This window comes from Temnothorax longispinosus, chromosome 7, assembly GCF_030848805.1.
Source record: "Temnothorax longispinosus isolate EJ_2023e chromosome 7, Tlon_JGU_v1, whole genome shotgun sequence".
Classification (NCBI taxonomy): domain Eukaryota; kingdom Metazoa; phylum Arthropoda; class Insecta; order Hymenoptera; family Formicidae; genus Temnothorax; species Temnothorax longispinosus.
The window spans coordinates 4,015,497-4,037,636 of NC_092364.1; the positions used below are offsets into that span (position 1 = coordinate 4,015,497).

Genomic DNA, 22,140 nt, shown 5'->3' on the forward strand with positions numbered 1-22,140 from the left:
ACAAATTATTTAATTACACATTTTAAATTAGGAGATAAATAATTTGAAAATACAATTTATAATTAATATTTGATATTATTAACAATTATATACTGTACATTATTTTATTGTCAATATATATGGCTCCATTTATTTTTCACAACTTTTATTTTTATAATTTTTATAATCATCACCAGAATATTTAACTTTGTATATCTTATAGACTAAAGTTTACATAATTTCGTCAATGGATTGAGGACTACTCAAGTATCGAATATTAATTATACCGCAAAAGTTCAGGTTCAGGTATCGTTGAAGCTAATCACAAGCAATTACAAACAAGGTTGTTTTATATTTTTAGAATAAAAATATAAATTTTAAATATGCAAGAATAATATGTGATACTCTTCTAATAAAACATAAATAGCTTAAATCGTTCGTTTCGAAAAACGAGTTTCATACGCAAAACTTTTTAAAATTATAATCATATTTCATCTATAAGTTCCTTAACTATTTACACAGTCATACAAACATTATACCTAATACCCAAATATTATAAACGATATCCCTTAAATATAATTTAGAATGTATGATATACATCAGACAATACTGACCCAAAAAATCATACTTCATTTTCTGAATAAGAACATATATAACATTAATTGTTGATTGATTATTAAAAATCTGTTTTTACAAATTTTTCGTTTATACATATAAATTATAGGTAGTTATTGAGATATTATATTCTTTATCGACAATTATAAATTAATTGACGAACATTAATCTTTCCTAGTAAAATATCCAAACTGTTAAAAAGAAAAATATGTTTTATATTTTATATACTTATATAAATTTATAATCAATCATATCTAAACCAAATTGTTACCGTTATTTTTCCGCAGTTATGTATATGCATATTTTAGCACTGATATATGCATGATAATTGACCTTACAATAATCTATAATTTTTAGAAGCTATGACATGATGTTACATAATCCAGACATTTTTATCATAACAATTTTTAATATTAAATATAATTATAATACTATAACTGACGAAACGTTCGATTCTCATTGTTCATTCATTGTTTTTAATATTAAAAAAAATGGCAGCTGCTGTAAAATGTTTACCAACATTCGCAATTTTGGTAACATTTACTTTCTTGAACACTGTATTGATCTTATTATTTAATACTTATTTAGAATTGTTCAATGTAACGTCTAATATATTACACTAAATTTCATTGTTTAAAGGTCGGTTATTTCAACCTGTTGGTAAGCTAACTAATAGTTAAATCATATGTCCATCTTTGTCTAATGTAAAGGATAAACAAAGTTGGAACAACCGACCCTTAATAGAACTTTAACTAAATTCTGATGATTGGATAAATAAAACATGTATAAAACGTGTTGGCACATTAAATAATTTGCTGAAAAATTAATTATAACAATGAACAACAAACATTATCGTCATGTTTCTTTCATTTTTTTATCTTATTAATATTTATTATTATTGTTACTTATTAATATTTTATTAATAAGTAACAATAATAAAATGTAATAGAAGCAGAAATAGTAAAATATTCGGTTTAGAACATAAAATATCAAGTAACAGAGGGTACCTAAACATCAAATATCATTGGACCACATGATATGTACAGCACGTCTCGCTTCTACCTGGATGGGTTTCTACCTCCTCTATACTAATAAATGAAAACATTGATTCATTGGAGAGAAGCATTAATCAATGCAAGGAAAACAACTGAGACATAACTGATAGTAATTAAATTGTGAAGGCATATTTTATATACATGTATAAAATATGCCTTCCATATATATTGTATATTTTATATATATACTTATATATACTTATATTTCTCTAAAAATTATAGAGAAATAAGTTCGTTATTTGTCACACTTACACATGTGTCACATAATTATACTTGATTATAATGATTTAAATCTATGATGTTTTCTTTGATTCTTATGATATCAACTTTTGATACACATAGTTTAATTTTGCTTTATAGTTTTTTTTTTGCTTACAGAAGATCAATTCATATTAAATCCTTTGATATTAATTTTGAATCTGTAGCCTTTAATCTTTTTTTTATTATAATATTTTGCACAAGAATATATGTAAGCTGTTAAATCTGATTATGTGGTAAATAACGATAACAATTGTTAGAACCACAAAGACAAGGAGTATCACTGAGACAATGGACGGAATTAACCATCGCACCACCAGCGTAGTCAAAAGTCACTTCCTCTACATTCTCTATATCTCTAGATGCAAACAGGCATAATCGAGGTACGATTCCCTCCACCCTGACCGGGACAAGAATAGAGTTCGGGTCACAGCTATGATTGGCATAGCGTCCAATATTACCAAAATATTTCGGATCTATACAAGTTACAGTAACACGATCGTCAGCGTGTTCCGATACTACAAGAACGTAATTCATCGTGTTACGCTCCTTATTAATTTCAATTCTACGTCGTGCTTCCTGCAGTCCTATCACTTCACCAGCGTATTCGCAAATAAATTGACCCTTCTTTATTAATTTATTCGTGAAAAGACCGAGACCTTTGTTGGCGACTTCTCTGATAAGTAAACAATTTAACGGCCCATTTTGAACTAATCTATTTCCACAATTTGGCCCACACTTGCAACGAGCATGGCATTCAAATACCGGACCGGTTAATTTCTCATGTACGATTCGGTCGTTAGAATAATTAGCCGAACCGCGTGTACACGAACAATTGTAGCATTCAGTCACACACAAACAACCCACCACGTATTCCGCTTCAAAGTCTGCTACATCTATCCCAGGTCCTGGTATATTATTTACTACATACATAACATCCGCTACGGTATGTTCGTACTCATCGGCAGAAGCATTCGCTTCCATGGTTACTATAATTATGTATCAATAAAAACACTCAAAAAAGTCTTCATCCAAAAGACTCTTTGAGACGAAGGGCAGCATGAGATAAAGGGGGAAAAAAATTGTTTAATAATTAAGAAAGGGATTTTTCTTAAATGAATAAAGTAACCTTATCGTGCGGCACCAACCTGTAGAAGCCCCTGAACCGATGACTTAAGAGACTGGAACGTGATAACAGTGGGTACAACTTTGTAGCCTATGTAAATTATAGCACCAAGTATAGATGCCTTAATGGACAATTTTATAATTTTACCCGACAACGATGGCGGTGGTACTCTGTAAAAGATTTAATAGTAAATTGACATGTAACGGATACATTGATCTGAGTTCCTAAACTTTATGTTTAACCAAACCGCTTATAAATCGTATAAATAAATAAATAAAAAAAATATATATATATACAAAATATAACTATGCAGCTTTCATTTTAGAAATATTTTATATGTGTTGCAACTACGTTATGCAACATTTTTCATAATTACCTCATAATGGGTGGTATATCGGAAGGCTTGACTTTACCCCAATTTTCGACAATGCCAGGTATGTGCCCTAAACCGACAACTCCTACGACGCGCGCTGGTTCGAAAGTATGATTAGAAGTACGATGAGGTAGACAGGCCAACTGCAGGGAATTCGTCAAGTAAATATCTCTCTCCTTCACAAATACTTCTCCCACCACCGGAAATTCCTCCTTCAGTTGGGCGATTATTTCATCCAGCATCGATCGTTGTTTACAGAGTTCGACGTCTTCTTGGGTAATGGGGTCTTTCATTGCTATCAGATGCCACCCTAATTTTATAGTCTGCCACCAGGATAACGATCGTATTGCACGTTGCATCGTTATGTTAATTGGTCGATCAGCCAGATGAATGATACAATTTGGCACTTTTTTTGCCTAAATTACACAATAATGAATTAATTACAGTACACAGATAAGGCTGTTTCTAATATTATTGCATACTGACCTCCTTAAATGCCGTCCGGAATTCCCCACCGGGTGGCATACGAAGCTGTTTGGCGACATGAGCTGCCATTCTTAGCAATAAAATGTGTATTAAACCATCATACAATCCTTCCTTCCGAATGGTCTGCATCATGGCTTCTGTAAATAGATTAAGTAGTAGTGCAATGTGTCAACACAGTAGCTGAAGAGTTATACAAATGCAGGAAATACAGGAACTCACGGTAATCGATGTTTTTAGCGTAACCAAGCATAACGTCCTCGTCGATCTGCAATATGCCAACTCTGGCTTTGCACAGCTCAACCACAACTATATGAGGCTGCACAGCCTGTATCATCTTTAATAAAGAAGAAAAAAGTGTTATTTTCAAAATACCGTTATATGTACATTAAATTTTTACAATAAATTTGCACTTGAAATTAAAAATTAAGATTTTATTTCAACATGACAAAAATATGTATATATTATAATTACTTTTGACACGTCATTTTGACTTTCAACACTAAAATGTGCCGTTCCTACTAGGTACAATTTTCCTCCGTCTGGTGTTGTCAACAATGTCACAGTATCCGGTAAATTTTTATCAATAGTAGGATCATATTCCCTTATTTTCGGTAGCTCGCTTGCTGCGTCACTGACGTTACATTCCTCATTCTGAACATCGGAATCTACATTAGACCCAATATTTTCTGTATTATAAGTACATACATGGTCAATAACACCTAAATAGTGGGTTAGGTTAACCAAAAAATAAAAAAAATAAAGAAACACCAATAGTACCTCGAGACCTTAAAACTTTCTTTTTACTTCTATATTGTTTCTGTATTACTGGCATTTTTTAAAGCACTCTACTCTGAGACAATACCTTACGATATAATAGCAGCAATGGCTGATTTCATTATTAGATTAAAAAGACTTTGTACGAGTGTGAAACCTTACAACATTAAACCTGTTCGTTTTAGCTGAACTTCTTGCACAGTTCATCTTTTTTTCCTTTTCTCTTCAACGTGAAAAGAAAAAGGAAAGATGGACCATGGCTTATTAGCTACTTCAAAGTGTTGCTCACAACTATAGACACTTGTCCAGTTGATTTCCAACAGCCAGAGATGCTAATATACCAAAAGTACCTACAGAAATCTTAGTTTATTTCGCATATGTTTATGGTAAATATTCAAGGTATATATAACACAACAATTACCTTCATCAATAACAATCAGTTCGCTGTCAGAGGATTCGATGTTGCTCATCTTACCATCATCGTCGCTACTGTTCCCTGAGTTCGTCGGTGACGACGTAGATGAAGACTGTGTCACTGATTGAGAATCCGATTGTGCTTTATCGCGCTCAGATTCTATATCATTCACTTTTTTCATAATGTGTTCAGACACTCCACAGACAGTAACTCTCTTACTGCGCCCAGACTCTTTGTCCATATTTTGCTCAGACGGTTTGACAACTATTCCTTTCACATTGCGCCCAGTCTCTTTAGCAATCATTTCTTTAATTCCTTGTATGAGCGACTCATTCGATGTACTGTGATCACCCCTTTCGTCAATCGAGTACTTGTCATAGTGCTTGTCTCCTATGGGCGATAAGAGATCGTTCTCCCGTTGATCGCCATCGACATGATCAACCTTACTAGGTACGGATGCCATTTCTTTTCCTGAAAAATTCATATAACTCTATGGTGCATTCGTCTTAACAAAAAAAATAATACTTCTAAAATATCTGTCATGACTGTATACTAATATTAGACCAAACTTTTGCAAGCAAATAAGTTATAAAGGGTAAGCTAACAATTTAACGTTGCATATTTCAGGTGTTCCTGAAACAAAGGACATTCCGAGTTGTCTTAAAAACCAAATTCTATTATCGTTATGCATCTTTTTAGGCAACAGATGTGAGCTGTTGCATGCTTTTAACCTCGTGGAGAATTGACACGTTTACAAAAATAGATTCTCACGTCGCTACAACAGATAAATGTATAATTTATCTTTAATTAGGTCAGCCGTCATCATTTACCTTGTGCGAAACTTACGCGGCGAACGGAAAGTCGAAGAAAAATATAACGTATGGAGAAATTGAGCATCGAGACAAATGTCAAATGCAGTCAAATGAATCGAATGGATCCATCCAGTATAGGGTATTTAGGGTAAGGGCCCAGACACACACTTTTTCGTAACAGTAACAGTAAAGTTTGACCAATCGCGTTGCTTGAATCGGAAACGTACGGCCGTACGTTCCCGAATCGAGCAACGCGATTGGTCGAAACTTTACTGTTACTGTTACGAAAAAGTGTGTGTCCGGGGCTTAATTCAGTAGCGGCAGTAGCGCCACAATGGCCGCGTTCAGCAGACACAACTGTTGAGTTCGTCTTACCAACACTCTACGTTGATTGATTGGTTCTAAAAGTAAGAGCCAATCACGTTCGACTGCTACTGAGCGGTTTGGTCTGCTGAACGCGCCCAATGCAACAGTCATGCTAGGTCTACGGCTACGGTCAACGTGACGCTACAAATGCTTCGAAGCATTCCTCTTCTCTTTTCTTTCAATGAAGAAAAAAAGAGAAGAAGAACGCTCCAAAGCATTTGTAGCGTCACGTTGACCGTAGCTTACAATGCGAGTCGTAAAATCGTGAATCGCAAGAATTGACCAATCACAGTGGATTGTTCTCCTCAAATTCGATTGTGATTGGTCAATTCTTGCGACTCACGACTTTGCGACTCGCATTGTAGACCCCGCATAACAGTAAGGTTTCGACCAATCGCGTTGCTCGATTCGGCCGTCTGTAACCGTAGAATAAGTAAGAATCGCCCAAACTGAAAAAATGTTATTGTCATATCTATTTGTATGGAGTCTATATAACTGTGTAATTATAGTTGAGGCGCTATTTCACTATCAACTAATAGTTGACAAATATTGTCACATAATAAACGTCACAGATGGTCACAGATTTTGTTACTCGGATAATGTGACCGAGTAACAAAATCTGTGACGTTTATTATATCCAGACCACTGTTATCTACACTGAGAGAAAATGAAATAGTTGTGGCTTCTCTCTGACGAAAGTATCTTTCTTATGAAGAGAAGATACACTTGGATACACTTCTTCATCAATTTTCCTGTCTGTAGAACGAGAACTTGTATGTTCAGCATGTTTATATTATAAATGTATTATAATAATTATATATTATAATAAATGTAACATGAAAATTGATGAAGAAGTGTATATCTTCTCTTCGTAAGAAAGATACTTTCGTCAACGGTCAAATCACGCCAAACCTACAAGTTCTCGTCCGATCACTTAAGTCAAGCGACGTTGAGCGCGGTTAGTACTTAAATGGGTGACCGTTTGGGAACACCGCGTACTGTTGGCATTTTTTTTTTAATTATTAGTTCTTTTATGTGGTCTTAAAATTTGCTTATTTTATATCGTTATAATTTTTAAATTTTACATGTAATTGATTTTCTAACTTTATAAATAAGTATAGTTATTTAGTAATTGGCTAAATGTGACTTAAATTATACTAAAATACAGACGTTTGTTTAAATTTCAAAACACTAAATACACGTAAAAAACCAATAGAATACACACACACATACTATTGCTTCATATGTGTTTTGTATTCTGTAATATTTATTTGTATATAATTTATTAATTCGTAGTTCCATCAAGACCGCTGGGGTAAAACTTGGTCACCTCACATGAAACGAATAAATCCGTAAGACTTTCCATCTTATTGTTAGACGTGGCTTTGCGAGATATCGGGAAACCCGAACAGAGCTAGTTTTTTCATTGAGATCGGTGCAGCGTACGTATTACGATTAAGACAAAGTACGACATTGTTATTATCGTACCTACATCAACACCGTCGTCTTCCATTGTATAATCCTAAAAAAAACAAATGTCTTCCAATTTTAAGGAGATGACTGTATATTAATTATATCTTAAGTGGCAATTAAACCTTACTTAACTTAATCTGTAATGGTTCTACGTCGCTATTTTTAACTCAAATTCTCAAGTAGCAAAAATAATTTTAGGAATATTTAATAGAATTATCTTTAAGTTAATTATATAGTATCTTTTCTTTTTCTAGAACCAACGCAAAGTTAAATTTAAATTTAAAAAAAAAAATATATAGAATTTGAAGAAATGTATATATATGTGTATATATATATATATATATATATATATATATATATATATATATATCACTGGGATATTTTATAATATATATATCAATTAGAAAAATTCTCAGAGTGCTTAAATATTACCCAATCAAGTATTAAATGCCCAAGTATTTAAGTGTAAAAGTACTTTTAATACGTATTAGCGCGAAAACTATAGATTTAGTTTTGTACTCAACACGCACAATGCCAAACTATTATTGTGTCTAGTGTACATAATAATAGTTAGAGAACGTATTTCATTTATGTCATTGTTATTCCATACAGCTATTTAAAAAAAATAAAATTGTGCATAATCAAAGTTATATTAATTTAATATTTCGGTGCTATATAGTCTCTTACATGTCGAGATCTTTTGCGCAATTTCTTTTGTCAATTTGTAACGTTCCACATTCCATTTATTTCTTCCCCGGTATTAATAATGTGTTAAGGGCCGGTCTATAATGGGTGTTGTAAGTCGTAAGGCCCGGTCTACAATGGATGTCGGAAGTCGGAGTCGTAAGAAATTGACCAATCACAATCTATTATTTTCCTTGCGGTCGAAGAATAATGAATTGTGATTGGTCAATTTCTTACGACTCCGACTTTCGACATCCATTGTAGACCGGGCCTAAGTCGTAAGAATTGGCCAATCACAGTTCATTATTCTTCGACCGCAAGGAGAATAATGGACTGTGATTGGTCAATTCTTACAACTCACGACTTTTACAACACTCATTGTAGACCGGCCCTAATACAAAAAGCGATAAAGTTCTTATCACACTTTTCATTTATTTTTTTCGTTTTCCTTCGCCTTTCTTTAAAATATAAATGTGTGCTAGGCTTGCTTCATTCTTAATAATGTAAAAAAGAATATGCTCTAAAAAACCGTACTCATGAACTAGAAGCGTATTAAGAAATATGTATACACAAACTCTACATTATCTGCTGAATAAGTTCTATTAATCATGAATTCCGACATATCTATAGCAGAGAGAAGGATGAAAGTAAAGACCCTCAAACGCTGATGGTGTGCACCCAAATGAAGTTTTCGAACGCAGCCCATGATGTAAAAAGATCCCTTTTTTTTTATATCACATGTAGAGTTCCTGTAAGTAGAATTGTGCCAATACTGTAGCTTTTAGCGTTTTCGATTTGCGACTCAAACCGACTCGGGTCGCATCATGTATACAGGACTCTAGCATCATTGACGTGGAATACATACATATCTATGTATGTATTCCACGTCCATTGATGCGACCCGAGTCGGGTCGAGTAGTAAATCGAAAACGCCATTTGTCTCACTCCCACTAAAGAACCGGAAGCGCTGATCGGGAAATGACTGAGCCAATCAGCGAAAAGAACACCATTGGTCGCGTTCAGCAGACCAAGCCGCTCAGTAGCACTCGAACGTGATTGGCTCTTACTTTTAGAACCAACCAATCAACGCAGAGTGTTGATAAGACGAACTCAACAGTTGTGTCTACTGAACACGGCCAATGCTACAGCATTGATAGATGGCTTCCAATAGGTTGAAAATGTATTGCCTGTGTTATTCCCTGTTCCTACTGTTGCCTGTACCTTTTTGGATTGCCCATCTAGCTTTACTCAGCTTTACTGGTCCATGGTTATGTAGTCAAAAAATTCAAAAAGGGCAGTCCCAGTCCATGGTTATACAGTCAAGGGAGCACACCAACAACTGCATGTTCCAACATCTCTTCTCTTTCATGATTTTTTTATATTATACGGAAAAAAATCAAACCTGTTTTGCTGATAAACAGTAAGTAGTATAAAAATCGATAGAAAACAGTTTAGTTGATTAATTTTTTGTTTCCAAGTTCAATTTCCGGTGCAATTTAAATTTTGCAATTTCTTTTTCTTTGATGCTCGTGCACGTGTGCTCTCTGCATGTGTTCTTTGATAAAGGAACATTGCGAACACACGTGCTCGCGATCGAAGGTTTGCGAAGAAACATTTCTCTATTAAAAAAAAAAAAAGTGAAGAATTGTTTTTTCTTTAAAATATTTAATTATATAATAATGATATACATATTAATAATTATATACTGTTAAAATTAAATTTTTATTTAAAAAAAGCACACGAAGCATGTGCTTGCGATATTTCATATTTATAAATAACTATATTTCAGTATTTTAAAAAAATTTAAGAAACTATTTTTTAATTTTAATTATTTTAATAATAATATATAATAATGCCGCGAGACGAGACGAGACGAGACGAGATTTAGACTAAACGAGACTTTGTCAAACTTTTCGAGACGGAACAAGAATCTCGTCTCGAAAAGAGATTCTCGTCTCGTCTCGAAATTTCTCGTATCGGCGGCATCACTAAATGTTTAAGGGTCGACAGGAGTGACGGCCGAACTCCGGTGCACCAAACTCCGCCGCGCCGCGCGCCGGTCGATAAGTGACTCCACACTCCAACTCTCGCTATCAAATAATAATTACCAAATGATATTTACCATTGCTAAGATATTTAACAAATAAGCCATTTTACGCCTGCAAAGACCGATCTACCACTTTTTATAAGCTCATTTGCTTTCAATTAATATAAAACTCAATCAGTCAAAATAAACCCAGTCAATACACTATACCATACCATATATTTATACTATACCATGTATTTATAATAAATAAATAAATACATATATCTATTTCATAAAAAAGAATATGTTAAATAGTACAATTTGTTAATAGAAAAGTAAAGAAATTATAGTTTCAGTGAAAATTAATGATTTTAAAAATAGATACTATTGATATACACTATATTCTCTGTAGACCAAGATTTGCAATGTATTGTTAATTAAAATCTTTTTCTACAAGGGCTGCAATATATTCACAGTCAGTATACTAAAAATCTATAGTTTACATTACGTAATACACGTGCAGACAATAGTGTCAGTATTAGCAATGTGAATGGAAGATGAATTTAGATTATATAATCTTTATGCTATAATTACAAATATATGATATTATAATGTATTTTAGCATATGCTACAAAAGCAAGGATTATAATTCTCCATATTTTTGGTCTTTTTTCAGAGAGAAAATATGGCATCTAATTACCAATTTTTATATCATGAGAATTGTGGTCGATATCCTTATATCGGCAGAAAATCCGTAGGAAAAGAGGATATTCGAGTTGACTTCATCTATCAATTTGTAAAGAAAAGATACGTTAAGATCCACTCTAATCTCAGTGTATTTCATACTGCCCCTGACATAATTGGACCACCCAAATTTTCAAACTATGAAGAACCATTTCAGGTAAGTATTTAGAATATTTAAATAGATAAATTTCCCTCCGTGACTTTAACTTTGACATATGTAGCCAATATCACTTTTCTGAGTAACATTCCAAAGATTTAGCCGTCGTTATTGATTAAAAAGTTATTAACAAAAGATATAAATAGAATAATAGATTTCTTTAACACCGTATAGATATAGTATAATAACGAGGTGTATATATATATATATATATATATATATATACCTAGTGCTAATTAATTAGGGAAAGTCAATAGAATAGAAAGTCAAGGAAATATATAAAATTATACATAAAGGAAGAGGCTGATCCCTCTTCCGCCCACATGTATACTGTCTATAAACACATATCGGCAAATTGACTTTCCTTAATTAGCACTATTATATTTCTCAAACTTTTTTATTAATAACGTTTTAATAAATAACGAACGACGACTAACCTTTGGAAGGTTACTCAGGAGAGTGCTCCCTAAAATTGTTATATAGAGAACGATCGAGAGAGACGGCCTCCCCCCATTCTCATACTTTTCATTTGGATGTTATAGCATTGTCTCACTCGCACTAACTTCTTCCTTATTAATGGCGAACCAATCAGGAGTTATCACGCGGTGTCGTAACTCTTATATAATTACTAAAGAAACTCTAGTCAATTCCTGCTAAAGGGAGAGGCTGAATTCCTCTTCCGCCCACATGTATACTGTCTATAAACACATATCAGCAAATTGATTTTATATTTCTCAAACTTTTTTATTAATAACGTTTTAATAAATAACGAATGACGGCTAAAACCTTTGGAAGATTACTCAGGAGAGTGCTCCTTATGATATACATATATGTCAAGGTCAAGGTCATAGAAGGTTGCTCCTCTAAACTAAATAATTATCCTATTTTATTCTTCGTGTTTCAATGGAGAAACATATTTCATAGTATGTGTTATCCGTTATATTGTCCTGTACAAAGTAATCGGAATCTAAATTTATATGCTACAAGATTTTTTCTACATTTGATACATTTTGACTTTTCAAAACAGAAATTGAATCGATGGAATAATGATATCGACATTTCAATAACTCCGTGGCAATACGAAGAATCCATGACAACTTATCATAGTATACTATGGCCGCCATGGCATCAACTTAGAAGACCGATCGGAAATAATTTTATTGGTATGTGATACCTGAATTCACAAGTAAGATATTGTTAAAGAAAATACGCTTTTGTTGAGAAGAGAGTATAATTATAATTTCTTTTTTGAAGATATCGAGTTTCATGAAGCTGTATATCCAATCAGAGTTTCTATATACGAAATGTCACGAAACAATCCTGGAGACGTAATTCAAATTTCGGCTCAAGATGATTCTAATAATGAGTGGGTTAAATTGTGGGGAACTGATTATAAGTCTGAGATTGATTCTTATAATGAGTGGTTTAAATCGGGAAGAACTGATTTATATACCAGACAAGATTATTATCTTCAATTGACAACTGGAACTGATAATAAGTCTGAGATTGTACCCCCGACAGCAAGATTATTTTCTCCACCCTTATCACACCCGCGTGACTTTAAAACGAAAATGCTAAGACTATTTTTTAAAGACAATGGTACAGATTTCTGTAAAATACCTCTTTACACAAAGCTAGATGCTGTGATGCTTATCGGTACATCAGAGTTGGTTCGTCCTAGAAATTATGAGAAGAGTTTAACTAATCTGTTAAAGGAAATTAACTGCATGTACTTTCCACACCATGAAGATATTCATAATTTAACAGCAGATTTCAAAAATGCACACTTGGATATAAATTATCTGCAACGACATTTTTCTGAATATTGCATTATAATGGAATACTGTAGGGATGGAAGGTATTATTATCAACATTAAGTAATATATTAAAATTTCTTTATTCTGTTAATAATAAAAATAAATTTGTTCCGATGTTATTTGCAGCTACATACGAAGGGTTTCTAAGGAGAGTATTTTGAGAAAGAATTTGATGCACAAAAATGTATCTATGGAGGTAATTCGTCATTCGAATTATGCAAACTGTATAAAACTTTCTTCGGATGAATCTAAGGAGCTATCACGTCTCAATATATCTGAGCTTCCTGTAAAGTATTCTAAGAAGCCTATTTTTCATAATATTTATTGCAATATCATCTCGTGTATTAAAGTTTTATATTTTATCTTTGCAGGATGAAATACTACTAATAATATTAAAAAACTTGGATCTGATGACGTTATGCCGCTTGAATTGTGTAAATAGACGCTTCCAGAATTTGACACAAGACCCTCATCTCTATAAACGTTTGAATATACACTGTCCACTTTCCGCAAAAGTATTCTTATACTTTACAAAATAACAATATAAAGTATTTTGATATGGCAAGACGCGATATGAGCAATATATTTTGTTACTTTACATCTAGATGTAAATATTTGCAGCAGTTAGATCTTACAAAAAGTACGTTTGATGCTGAGGGTTTTAAAAACTTTCTTGATAATTGTGGCAGGCGTTTGACGCACTTAAGATTAGGAAGATGCCGTTCTATCAATAATCTTGCCCTACTTAAAATTTCAGAGATATGTGTAAATTTGAAAGGTATGTATATACATATAAAGTACATGAAACATGTGATTGTCGGGATTATTGTATATGCTTAACACATATCTCTTTTTAGAATTGAATCTAAATTATTGTAAATATGGCATAGACGACGAAGGATTTTCGTATCTTGAGAAATTAAATGGTTTGAAACATTTAAATCTTCGTAATACATGTATAAAACCTGAATGTCTTTACAAAATACTGCAAAAAAATCAACGGATGCGTGAGTTCAATTTTGAACCCGGAATCTATATAAGAAATACAGCTGCAATACAGTTTATAAATTTGTGTCCTAACTTGGAAGTAATACGTTTAGAGGACTGTATTAATCTTACATCGCAGGATATTGACGTTCTCGCTGACTGTAAGAATTTACGAAAAGTGTACCTTCCCCAGTAAGTGTGAGCTTTTTAATTTTTTTTTCTTAATACATTACTATATTTGTGTTTGCTTCTCTTGCATTTCGAGGATCTTGAAAAAGTTACATTAATTTTCTTTGTGCTTCCTCATAGAAAAAGCTTCGTTTCTTGTAAAAAAAATTTTTCAGTTTTCTTTGCTAATGTGTTCTAAATATTCTAAAACGTTAAAATATCACATTTTTACAAAATGTCCGTACGTGCGCGCGCGTGTGTGTATGTATGTGTGTGTGATATCGGGCTATATTTTTTTTAATCAATAGAATTTTATTAAGGGAAGGTTGGTATTGAATTTGGCGATGATCGGTAAAGGAGTTCTTTAACTTTATAAAAATTTTGAATGTTTTGAGAAATGTCCGTGGTAGCTCTAACTTCCGCAAATTTTGAGATATTAGGCTATTTATAATTCCATTATATTCTTTAGTTTTTTCTACCCCTATTTCATAAGATTTGATTGATTATACCTAGCTTTATATACACGCGATCAAAGGTCCATATGCGGAGTCCATATATAAACCGTACAGCCTGAACTTCCAAAGTCAACTTCGATTTGACATTGCGTCGATTGTAAAACCCCACTTGTGCTACTAACAATAAGCTGATCTATCAATTCATAAAAAGGTTAAACTTAAAATTTAAAAAAAGTGTGCAAATTAGGAACTTGCTTCCTCATTATTACACATCGATCGCTACCATTGCTCCTATTTTATTTGGTTCATAAAGCTTTCTCTATGAGGAAGCCATACTAATAAATACTAATAATTATGCATCAAGCAAAATACAAGCTTTTTCATAAGAGGAAGCTTTATGAGCAAAATAAAATGTTAAATTGTTCTGAATAGGAGCAGTTGTAGCAATCTGTAATGATGAGGAAACAATATGCAAATTTCTAATTTGCACACTTTTTGGAATACTATAATAATTATATAATTTTTGTTACAGTTTCCATCACTCAAACGCTGATGATTGCTTGCACAGATTACTTTCTTCCTGGCCACGTCTGGAATTAGTTGCTTTACAGTGTATTGTCCTTACTGATCACAATTTGAAATTATTAACGCAGTGCAAAAACTTAAAACAGTTACAACTTTATTGGGCGAAACTTGTTACACCTGATAAGTGTTCCATTATTTTAGAACAATGTCCAAAACTGCAAGAGTTTCATCTCTTATCCTGTAACATTGACGACTGTTTGGTTAACGAATGGAAGGAAAGATATCCGCATGTGTCCATCTATACACTTGAATGATAATTTGAATAGTTTTGTTAACCCTTTTGGGATATTACATATGCAATATGTGCATATATATAAATCAATTTACTTTTTAAAAATTATCTAGCGAACTAGATTGTAAAAGAAGTTAATGCCTAATAAAAACGAAATATTCACATTTATTTATAATTTATTTTCGAACAGTTTTATCTTCTTTTTTCTTTTTTGTAATTTGACTCTTTTGGCAGATGGTCATTTTTTTGCTTAAAATAGTTGTTTAGCGAAATATTAAGGCAAATTATATTAAGGCTCTTGGGCTCTTTCCGCTATCACGTAAGATTAATTGTGACGTCAGAACCGAGAAATGACACGCTGAGAATTCTAGCGTGCCACTTCCAAATAAAAAGATCTTTGCATAAAATAAGCACTTCATATCACTTCAGCACCCTTCAAAAATACTCCGAGGTGCTCATGATCTTTACGTCTGTTATATTACTACTAATATTACCAATTGATAATATTTTAGATTATATGCATAATAATCGTGCACACATTCCTGCATTTTTACTGCATAATTTTCTGAAATTGTATTACAGATCCTGGAAACATCGGAAACATTGATAAGACCCTTAGTACCCACAATTTGGGTATAAAGATGGGTAATAAGCAATCTATCAAGTCGATATTTGCGGGATTTTTGATCTATAATACAATTTCAGAAAATAATGCAATAAAAATGCAGAAATGTGTGTACGATTACTATGCATATAATCTAAAATATTCAATATGGTTTCTATCGTGGCAAAACGAAACGTATTCATATACATATCAATAAATTTGCTTTCAGCAATACCCCACAGTGCCAGCTAAGGGTTAAATATATATTTTATTTTAGTTTAACTGAAGTAATTTCTAAGTATCACTTTATGTGCAAAAATATTTAATTTCTCTTTCGTTAACGTTCTATTTCTTTGCAAATTTGTATTAGTTTTATCACTAATATCAATAATAATCAATCGATTAGTGTTTTGGACTCGTTCTGTTTATAACGTAATTGTAGACGGACTAATTGTATATTTATAATTAATAATGGCCTAGTTTACACCACTCTCTTGATACGCGTATCAAATAGTATATTTGAGCTGATCAACCAATAATCAAACTAATTTACTAGTTATTTACTATTTAATACGCGTATTAAGTGATCGGTGTAAACTAGGCCAATGTAATATACAGTGCCTTGCATTAATATTCGGACATTATAACACTTCAAAAAAAATTAATCCGTATATTTATTTAAGAAATTTTTTGTTCTTTTAAAAATGAGTTGAAGCACAAAAAGATACTCTACAAAATAACCAACCAATCAGAAGTAGGAACAATATAGAAGTCTATGATTCCCACTTTGCTGCCGCCGCCATCTTATGATTGTACGCCCTGCTGTCTGTTGGTCTATAACCGACCAATCAGAAGAAAAAACAAGTTTGCGTTTCTCTACTAATATAGGACTAGTGTATGGTTATGTAGTCAAAAAATTCAAAAAAAAGCAGTCCTAGTTCATGGTTATACAGTTAAGGGAGCCCACCAACAGCTGGATGTTCCAACATCTCTTCTCTTTCAGTATTTTTTTATATTATACGGAAAAAAATCAAACCTGTTTTGCTGATAAACAGTAAGTAGTATAAAAATGGATAGAAATTAGTGTAGTTGAATAATTTTTTGTTTCCAAGTTCAATTTCCGGAGCAATTTAAATTTTGCAATAATAATAATAAGAGAATAACACAGTTAAATTTTGCAATTTCTTTTTCTTTGATGCTCGTGCACGTGTGCTCTGCATGTCTTCTATTACGTGGTGGTGGAGGAACATTGAATACACGTGCTCGCGATCGCAGGTTTGCAAAGAAACATTTCTTTATTTAAAAAAATGTGAAAAACTGTTTTTTCTTTAAAATATTCAATTAGATAATAATGATATGCTGTTAAAATTAAATTTTTATTTTAAAAAAGCACACAAAGCATGTGCTTGCGATATTTCATATTTCCAAAGAACTATTTTATTATTTTAAAAAATTTTGAGAAACTATTTTTTTATTTTAATTACTTTAATAATAATATATAATAATGCCGCGAAACGAGACGAGACGAGACGAGATGAAATTTAGACGAAACAAGACTATGTCAGCCGTCAGGGTGCAAACCCATGCAGCGGAACATTAAGTAGGGTAGACCGGGGACAAAAGTAACAGGGTACAGTTGTAACATCGTGAATATTTCTTAAATTATAAAAGGTACGTGTGTATGACCGCGAGGCGAGATCCGCTAGATAGAGCGGCATTTGTTCCTTAGTTTATTGCCGCCCCTCGCGGAACGTGCACGTGTGCAGGAGAAGAAGTTACTTTTTTCTTTCCTGAAGTAAGTTTTCTTACGTGCATAAAATCTGAAATATTTTTCTTTCTTTATGCCGAAGGTATAAGGTTTTATTTTTATATGTTTTAGTGATTATTTATGTTGATGATTTGCATAATACGATTGACTTTCATCCAGATATTTATGTAAAAAATTTACTTCAAATCATAAAATATCATTAGGGGACAATTGTAACATCAATGCCTGGGGACAGTTGTAGCGTTACAATTGTCCCCGTTGCTCGGGGATAACTTCAACTTAACCTAACCCTTTAAATATATATGATTATAAATAATCTTTCAGTTGAGAAAACAGTAATATTTGTTTTTGTTTGCTATAATGTAAAAATACTGATATTGTCATGTAACAAATTATTTTATCATTAAAGTTACATTTTTTATAGAAAATTCGTAAGATTGATTACATAAACCTACTAAATAACCATTATTTTGTTTATAGATGATGTGGTACAATCGTTCCCCTCTGCTGTTACAATTGTCCCGGGGGTTGGGACGGTTGTAACAGTATTCCTCATATTCTTTAAACAATAATAACTTTTTTTCTAGTTACATTACTGAATTCAGCACAAGAAAATTTTGTAGTCAAATAAATTCTACATCTAAAGCCGGCTACACACGTTCCGGTAGAACTGTCAGGTATGCCTGTGCAGGCATGCCTGTGCAGGTCTACCGGATGCCCGTAGTGCACCCATTATCATCTATACACGTTCCGGTAGACCTGCACAGGCGTGCCTGCGCAGGCATACCTGAAAGTTCTACCGGAACGTGTGTAGCCGGCTTAAAGGTACAGGTCTTTTTTACGTAGATATTATATTTTAACTGTTATAAAATCTTAAACTCAAAATGTTACTTTTGTCCCCGGTCTACCCTAGTATAAAAATCGATAGAAATTAGTTTAGTTGATTGCATTGTATTGTATGTAGTTTATTTGTGTCCCCTCAAGGTTTACAAAGGCGTGTTTCACGGGGGACGTTCCCAAAAACCCCTTACAATATTATACCTCATCCTCATACCTGAATCTCTTTCTTCTCTCTTTCCCTCTGCCTCCACTAACCCCCGTACATGTGCGTGCGTGTGTGTGACTCAACTCGACTTTGATCAAAACATGCTAACAGGAAAATTCCTGAATTCGAATAAAATATTATGAAAACTATTGTAGCTAATATGTAAAATATTTAATTAAGTCGAGAATTGCAACTACATGATCTTTCTTCAGTCGTTTATGCATAAGGCATAATTATCAAATAAAATATTAAACGAATATTATTTCTGTGACGCATGATCCATTTCTTCTCTCTAAATCAATTACGTACCCTTATTACGCTTCTTTCTAATTATTTCAATGATGCAAATGCCAATACGTTATTCTATTAAAATTCATAAATCACAATAATTTCATTTAATTCCCTACTCATTACATTGTTTATAACGTACATTATTATTACGTTTATTACGTACATTACGTTCACGTAATCGTACTTTTCGTTTAACTTTTTTGTTTGGAGTCTCAGCCTAATTCTACAAACGGTATGATATTCCTTATTGATGTCTACTGAATGGACCTGCACCCTCATTTTGTAACATCAAGTTGTAGAAGTTTTATACGAAGCAAATAATGTTAAAAACGAGTGTAGGTATTACAGACAGCTTTAGGATCACCTTAAGGACGTTCTCCGGTCCTTATACTAGAGAAAATCGATTTTTTAAGGATTTTCTTGAAACTGTGAATATACGTTAATTTAGGTGTGTTTTATGCGTGGTATAAATTTCAGTATCTCTTCCGGGAAAAAAATAAAAATACTGAGCCTCAAAGTTTCAACTTTTACTAATGAAAAGGTTTTCCAGGCCAAACGGTAAAAGATACAAGGTTGGCCAAGAGGACCAAAGTTGCTCCTCTCGTCGAATTCTATAAGGAAAAAATGCCAAAACTAAAAAAATTAAATTTTAAATTTTTTTTTGAAACTTTGAGGCTCAGTATCTTTATTTTTTATCCCGGAAGAGGTACTGAAATTTATACCACGCATAAAGCACACCTAAATTAACGTATATTCACAGTTTCAAAAAAAATCGATTTTCTCTAGTATAAAAACCGGAGAACGTCCACGTAAAAAGAAAGAAAATGGCAGATGTGCGTGGCGTGACCCACGTGGCCGCCTAGGCGCTCGCTGCGGATGCTGGAAGGAGAGATCGGGAATGTCGGGATAGATCGAGGATAGTCGAGGTCTTTTCTCGCCTACCTGTTGAAGAGTGCGGACGTATGGTCGAGTGCGGTCTTAGAGTATTCTAGATAACGTAAGTGTAGCGAACTTAAGCAATTTAAATTTTGCAATTTTTTTTCTTTGGTGCATGTGAACGTGTGTATGCCGTATGTTCTTCTACCGTGTGAAACACAGTACCAGGTAGTAGAACATGTTATAACGGCCGCGTTCGCTTTGGACGCTTTCGTGCTGAAAGCATCACTCCATCTTTTTTCAACATGTAATATTACTCGAGTAATAGAGACAAACTGACGCTTTCAGCACGAAAGCGCCCAAAGCGAACGCAGCCAACGTGTATCGGAAAATGAGATAAAAGGTACATTGAGTAAGATAAAAAATACATTTCGGAAAATCTTAAACCCATATCCTGCCTCTCTTCTCCTTCTCCCTTACTTCCTGTGTGTAAGATCGTGTCTTCACCTATTCCTTCTCTACCTCTCTTCCAATCTTTTCCTTGCCCTCCCGATGCCTCCCTTCAACTTTTCCACGTCCCGTCTCTCAAGTTCGCTCCTCGCCTTACTTTCCGCCACGTGGGTTTGCCATGCGCTCACCTCGCTCAATCGACCCGGGAAGTTAGACTACGGGAGTTCGGGTGACGACCAAGACTTCTTGGACGAGGCACAGATTACTGGACCCCGTTTTGCGTGTCGCCCTAGGAGGTTCTGGTTAGATTTCTTCTCTTCGGGAATAGCAAATCGGTTGCTGGTCTCGAGTCGAAGTGTCTTCTTTCGCCGCGGCGCCGATTTTTACAAAGGGGGCGATAGATTCGGTGAAAAGGCCGATCCTCGTGCGAGCCGCGCAGCGGTCGGAGCAGTGCAAAATTACGCGCGCTCGCACTCGGCGGAGATCGGCTCCCGTCGGCGTTCGTCGGGGCTCCGAGGGGGTATCGCCGGTATCGGTGCCGCGAGCCGCAAACGCTCGCGCACACGATAATTTTGAGCGAAAAGGTGGGCGCACCGCGTCCTATCCTCGCCCGACGGATGGTCGGGCGGCATCCGGCGGGTGTTAGCCGGGAGACGATGCGTTGACCAGGGTGCATCGTTACAAAATAAATAAATACATATATCTATTTCATAAAAAAGAATACGTTACAATGCAGAATATTGAGATCAAAATTAAAATATATAAAATAATTATTTATTAACAGTTTATTCGTAATATTCTATAATAATAGTACAATTTGTTAATAGAAAAGTAAAGAAATCATAGTTTCAGTGAAAATTAATGTTTTTAAAAATAGATACTATTGATATACACTATATTCTCTGTAGACCAAGATTTGCAATGTATTGTTCATTAAAATCTTTTTCTACAAGGGCTGCAATATATTCACAGTCAGTATACTAAAAATCTATAGTTTACATTACGTAATACACGTGCAGACAATAGTGTCAGTATTAGCAATGTGAATGGAAAATGAATTTAGATTATATAATCTTTATGCTATAATTACAAATATATGATATTATAATGCATTTTAGCATATGCTACAAAAGCAAGGATTATAATTCTCCATATTTTTGGTCTTCTTTCAGAGAGAAAATATGGCATCCAATTACCAATTTTTATATCATGAGAATTGTGGTCGATATCCTTATGTCGGCAGAAAATCCGTAGGAACAGAGGATATTAGAGTTGACTTCATCTATCAATTTGTGAAGAAAAGACACGTGAAGAAGAGTCACGTTAATTTCAGTGTATTTCATACTGCCCCTGACATAATTGGACCACCCAAATTTTCAAACTATGAAGAACCATTTCAGGTAATTATTTAGAATATTTAAATAGACGAATTTCCCTCCATGACTGTAACTTTAATATATGTAGCCAAGATCACTCTTCTGAGTAACATTCCAAAGATTTAGCCGTCATTATTGTGATT

General features: G+C 33.6%; 2 protein-coding genes, 1 long non-coding RNA gene and 1 pseudogene across 6 annotated transcripts; 2 read left to right on the forward strand and 2 right to left on the reverse strand.

Moving 5' to 3' along the window:
• Positions 1–55: 55 nt before the first annotated feature.
• Positions 56–2,891, reverse strand: LOC139815821 (histone-lysine N-methyltransferase SETMAR). The gene has a single exon (XM_071782999.1). The coding sequence runs from the start codon at positions 2,889–2,891 to the stop codon at positions 2,127–2,129; it is 765 nt and encodes a 254-aa protein (XP_071639100.1). The 3' UTR covers positions 56–2,126.
• On the reverse strand, positions 2,757–6,083 carry LOC139815819 (traB domain-containing protein). 4 transcript variants are annotated; one of them, XM_071782996.1, is made up of 9 exons: positions 5,928–6,083; positions 5,763–5,856; positions 5,088–5,552; positions 4,364–4,557; positions 4,112–4,226; positions 3,893–4,029; positions 3,410–3,822; positions 3,056–3,203; positions 2,809–2,948 (listed from the first exon to the last, which is right to left on the reverse strand). In XM_071782996.1, the coding sequence occupies exons 2-9, from the start codon at positions 5,770–5,772 to the stop codon at positions 2,910–2,912; spliced, it is 1,521 nt and encodes a 506-aa protein (XP_071639097.1). In that variant the 5' UTR covers positions 5,773–5,856; positions 5,928–6,083; the 3' UTR covers positions 2,809–2,909. The 4 variants fall into 4 exon arrangements, with proteins under 4 accessions (XP_071639095.1, XP_071639097.1, XP_071639094.1 ...); XM_071782994.1 differs by lacking the exon at positions 5,763–5,856 and having other exon boundaries at positions 2,757–2,896; positions 5,912–6,064; XM_071782993.1 differs by lacking the exon at positions 5,763–5,856 and having other exon boundaries at positions 5,912–6,064.
• A 1,064-nt stretch (positions 6,084–7,147) lies between these two features.
• On the forward strand, positions 7,148–7,266 carry LOC139817057 (5S ribosomal RNA; annotated as a pseudogene).
• Positions 7,267–11,194: 3,928 nt separating this feature from the next.
• Positions 11,195–13,195, forward strand: LOC139816836 (uncharacterized). Its single transcript, XR_011733093.1, has 3 exons — positions 11,195–11,343; positions 12,371–12,506; positions 12,598–13,195. It is a non-coding gene; the product is annotated as an uncharacterized lncRNA (long non-coding RNA).
• Positions 13,196–22,140: the final 8,945 nt, after the last annotated feature.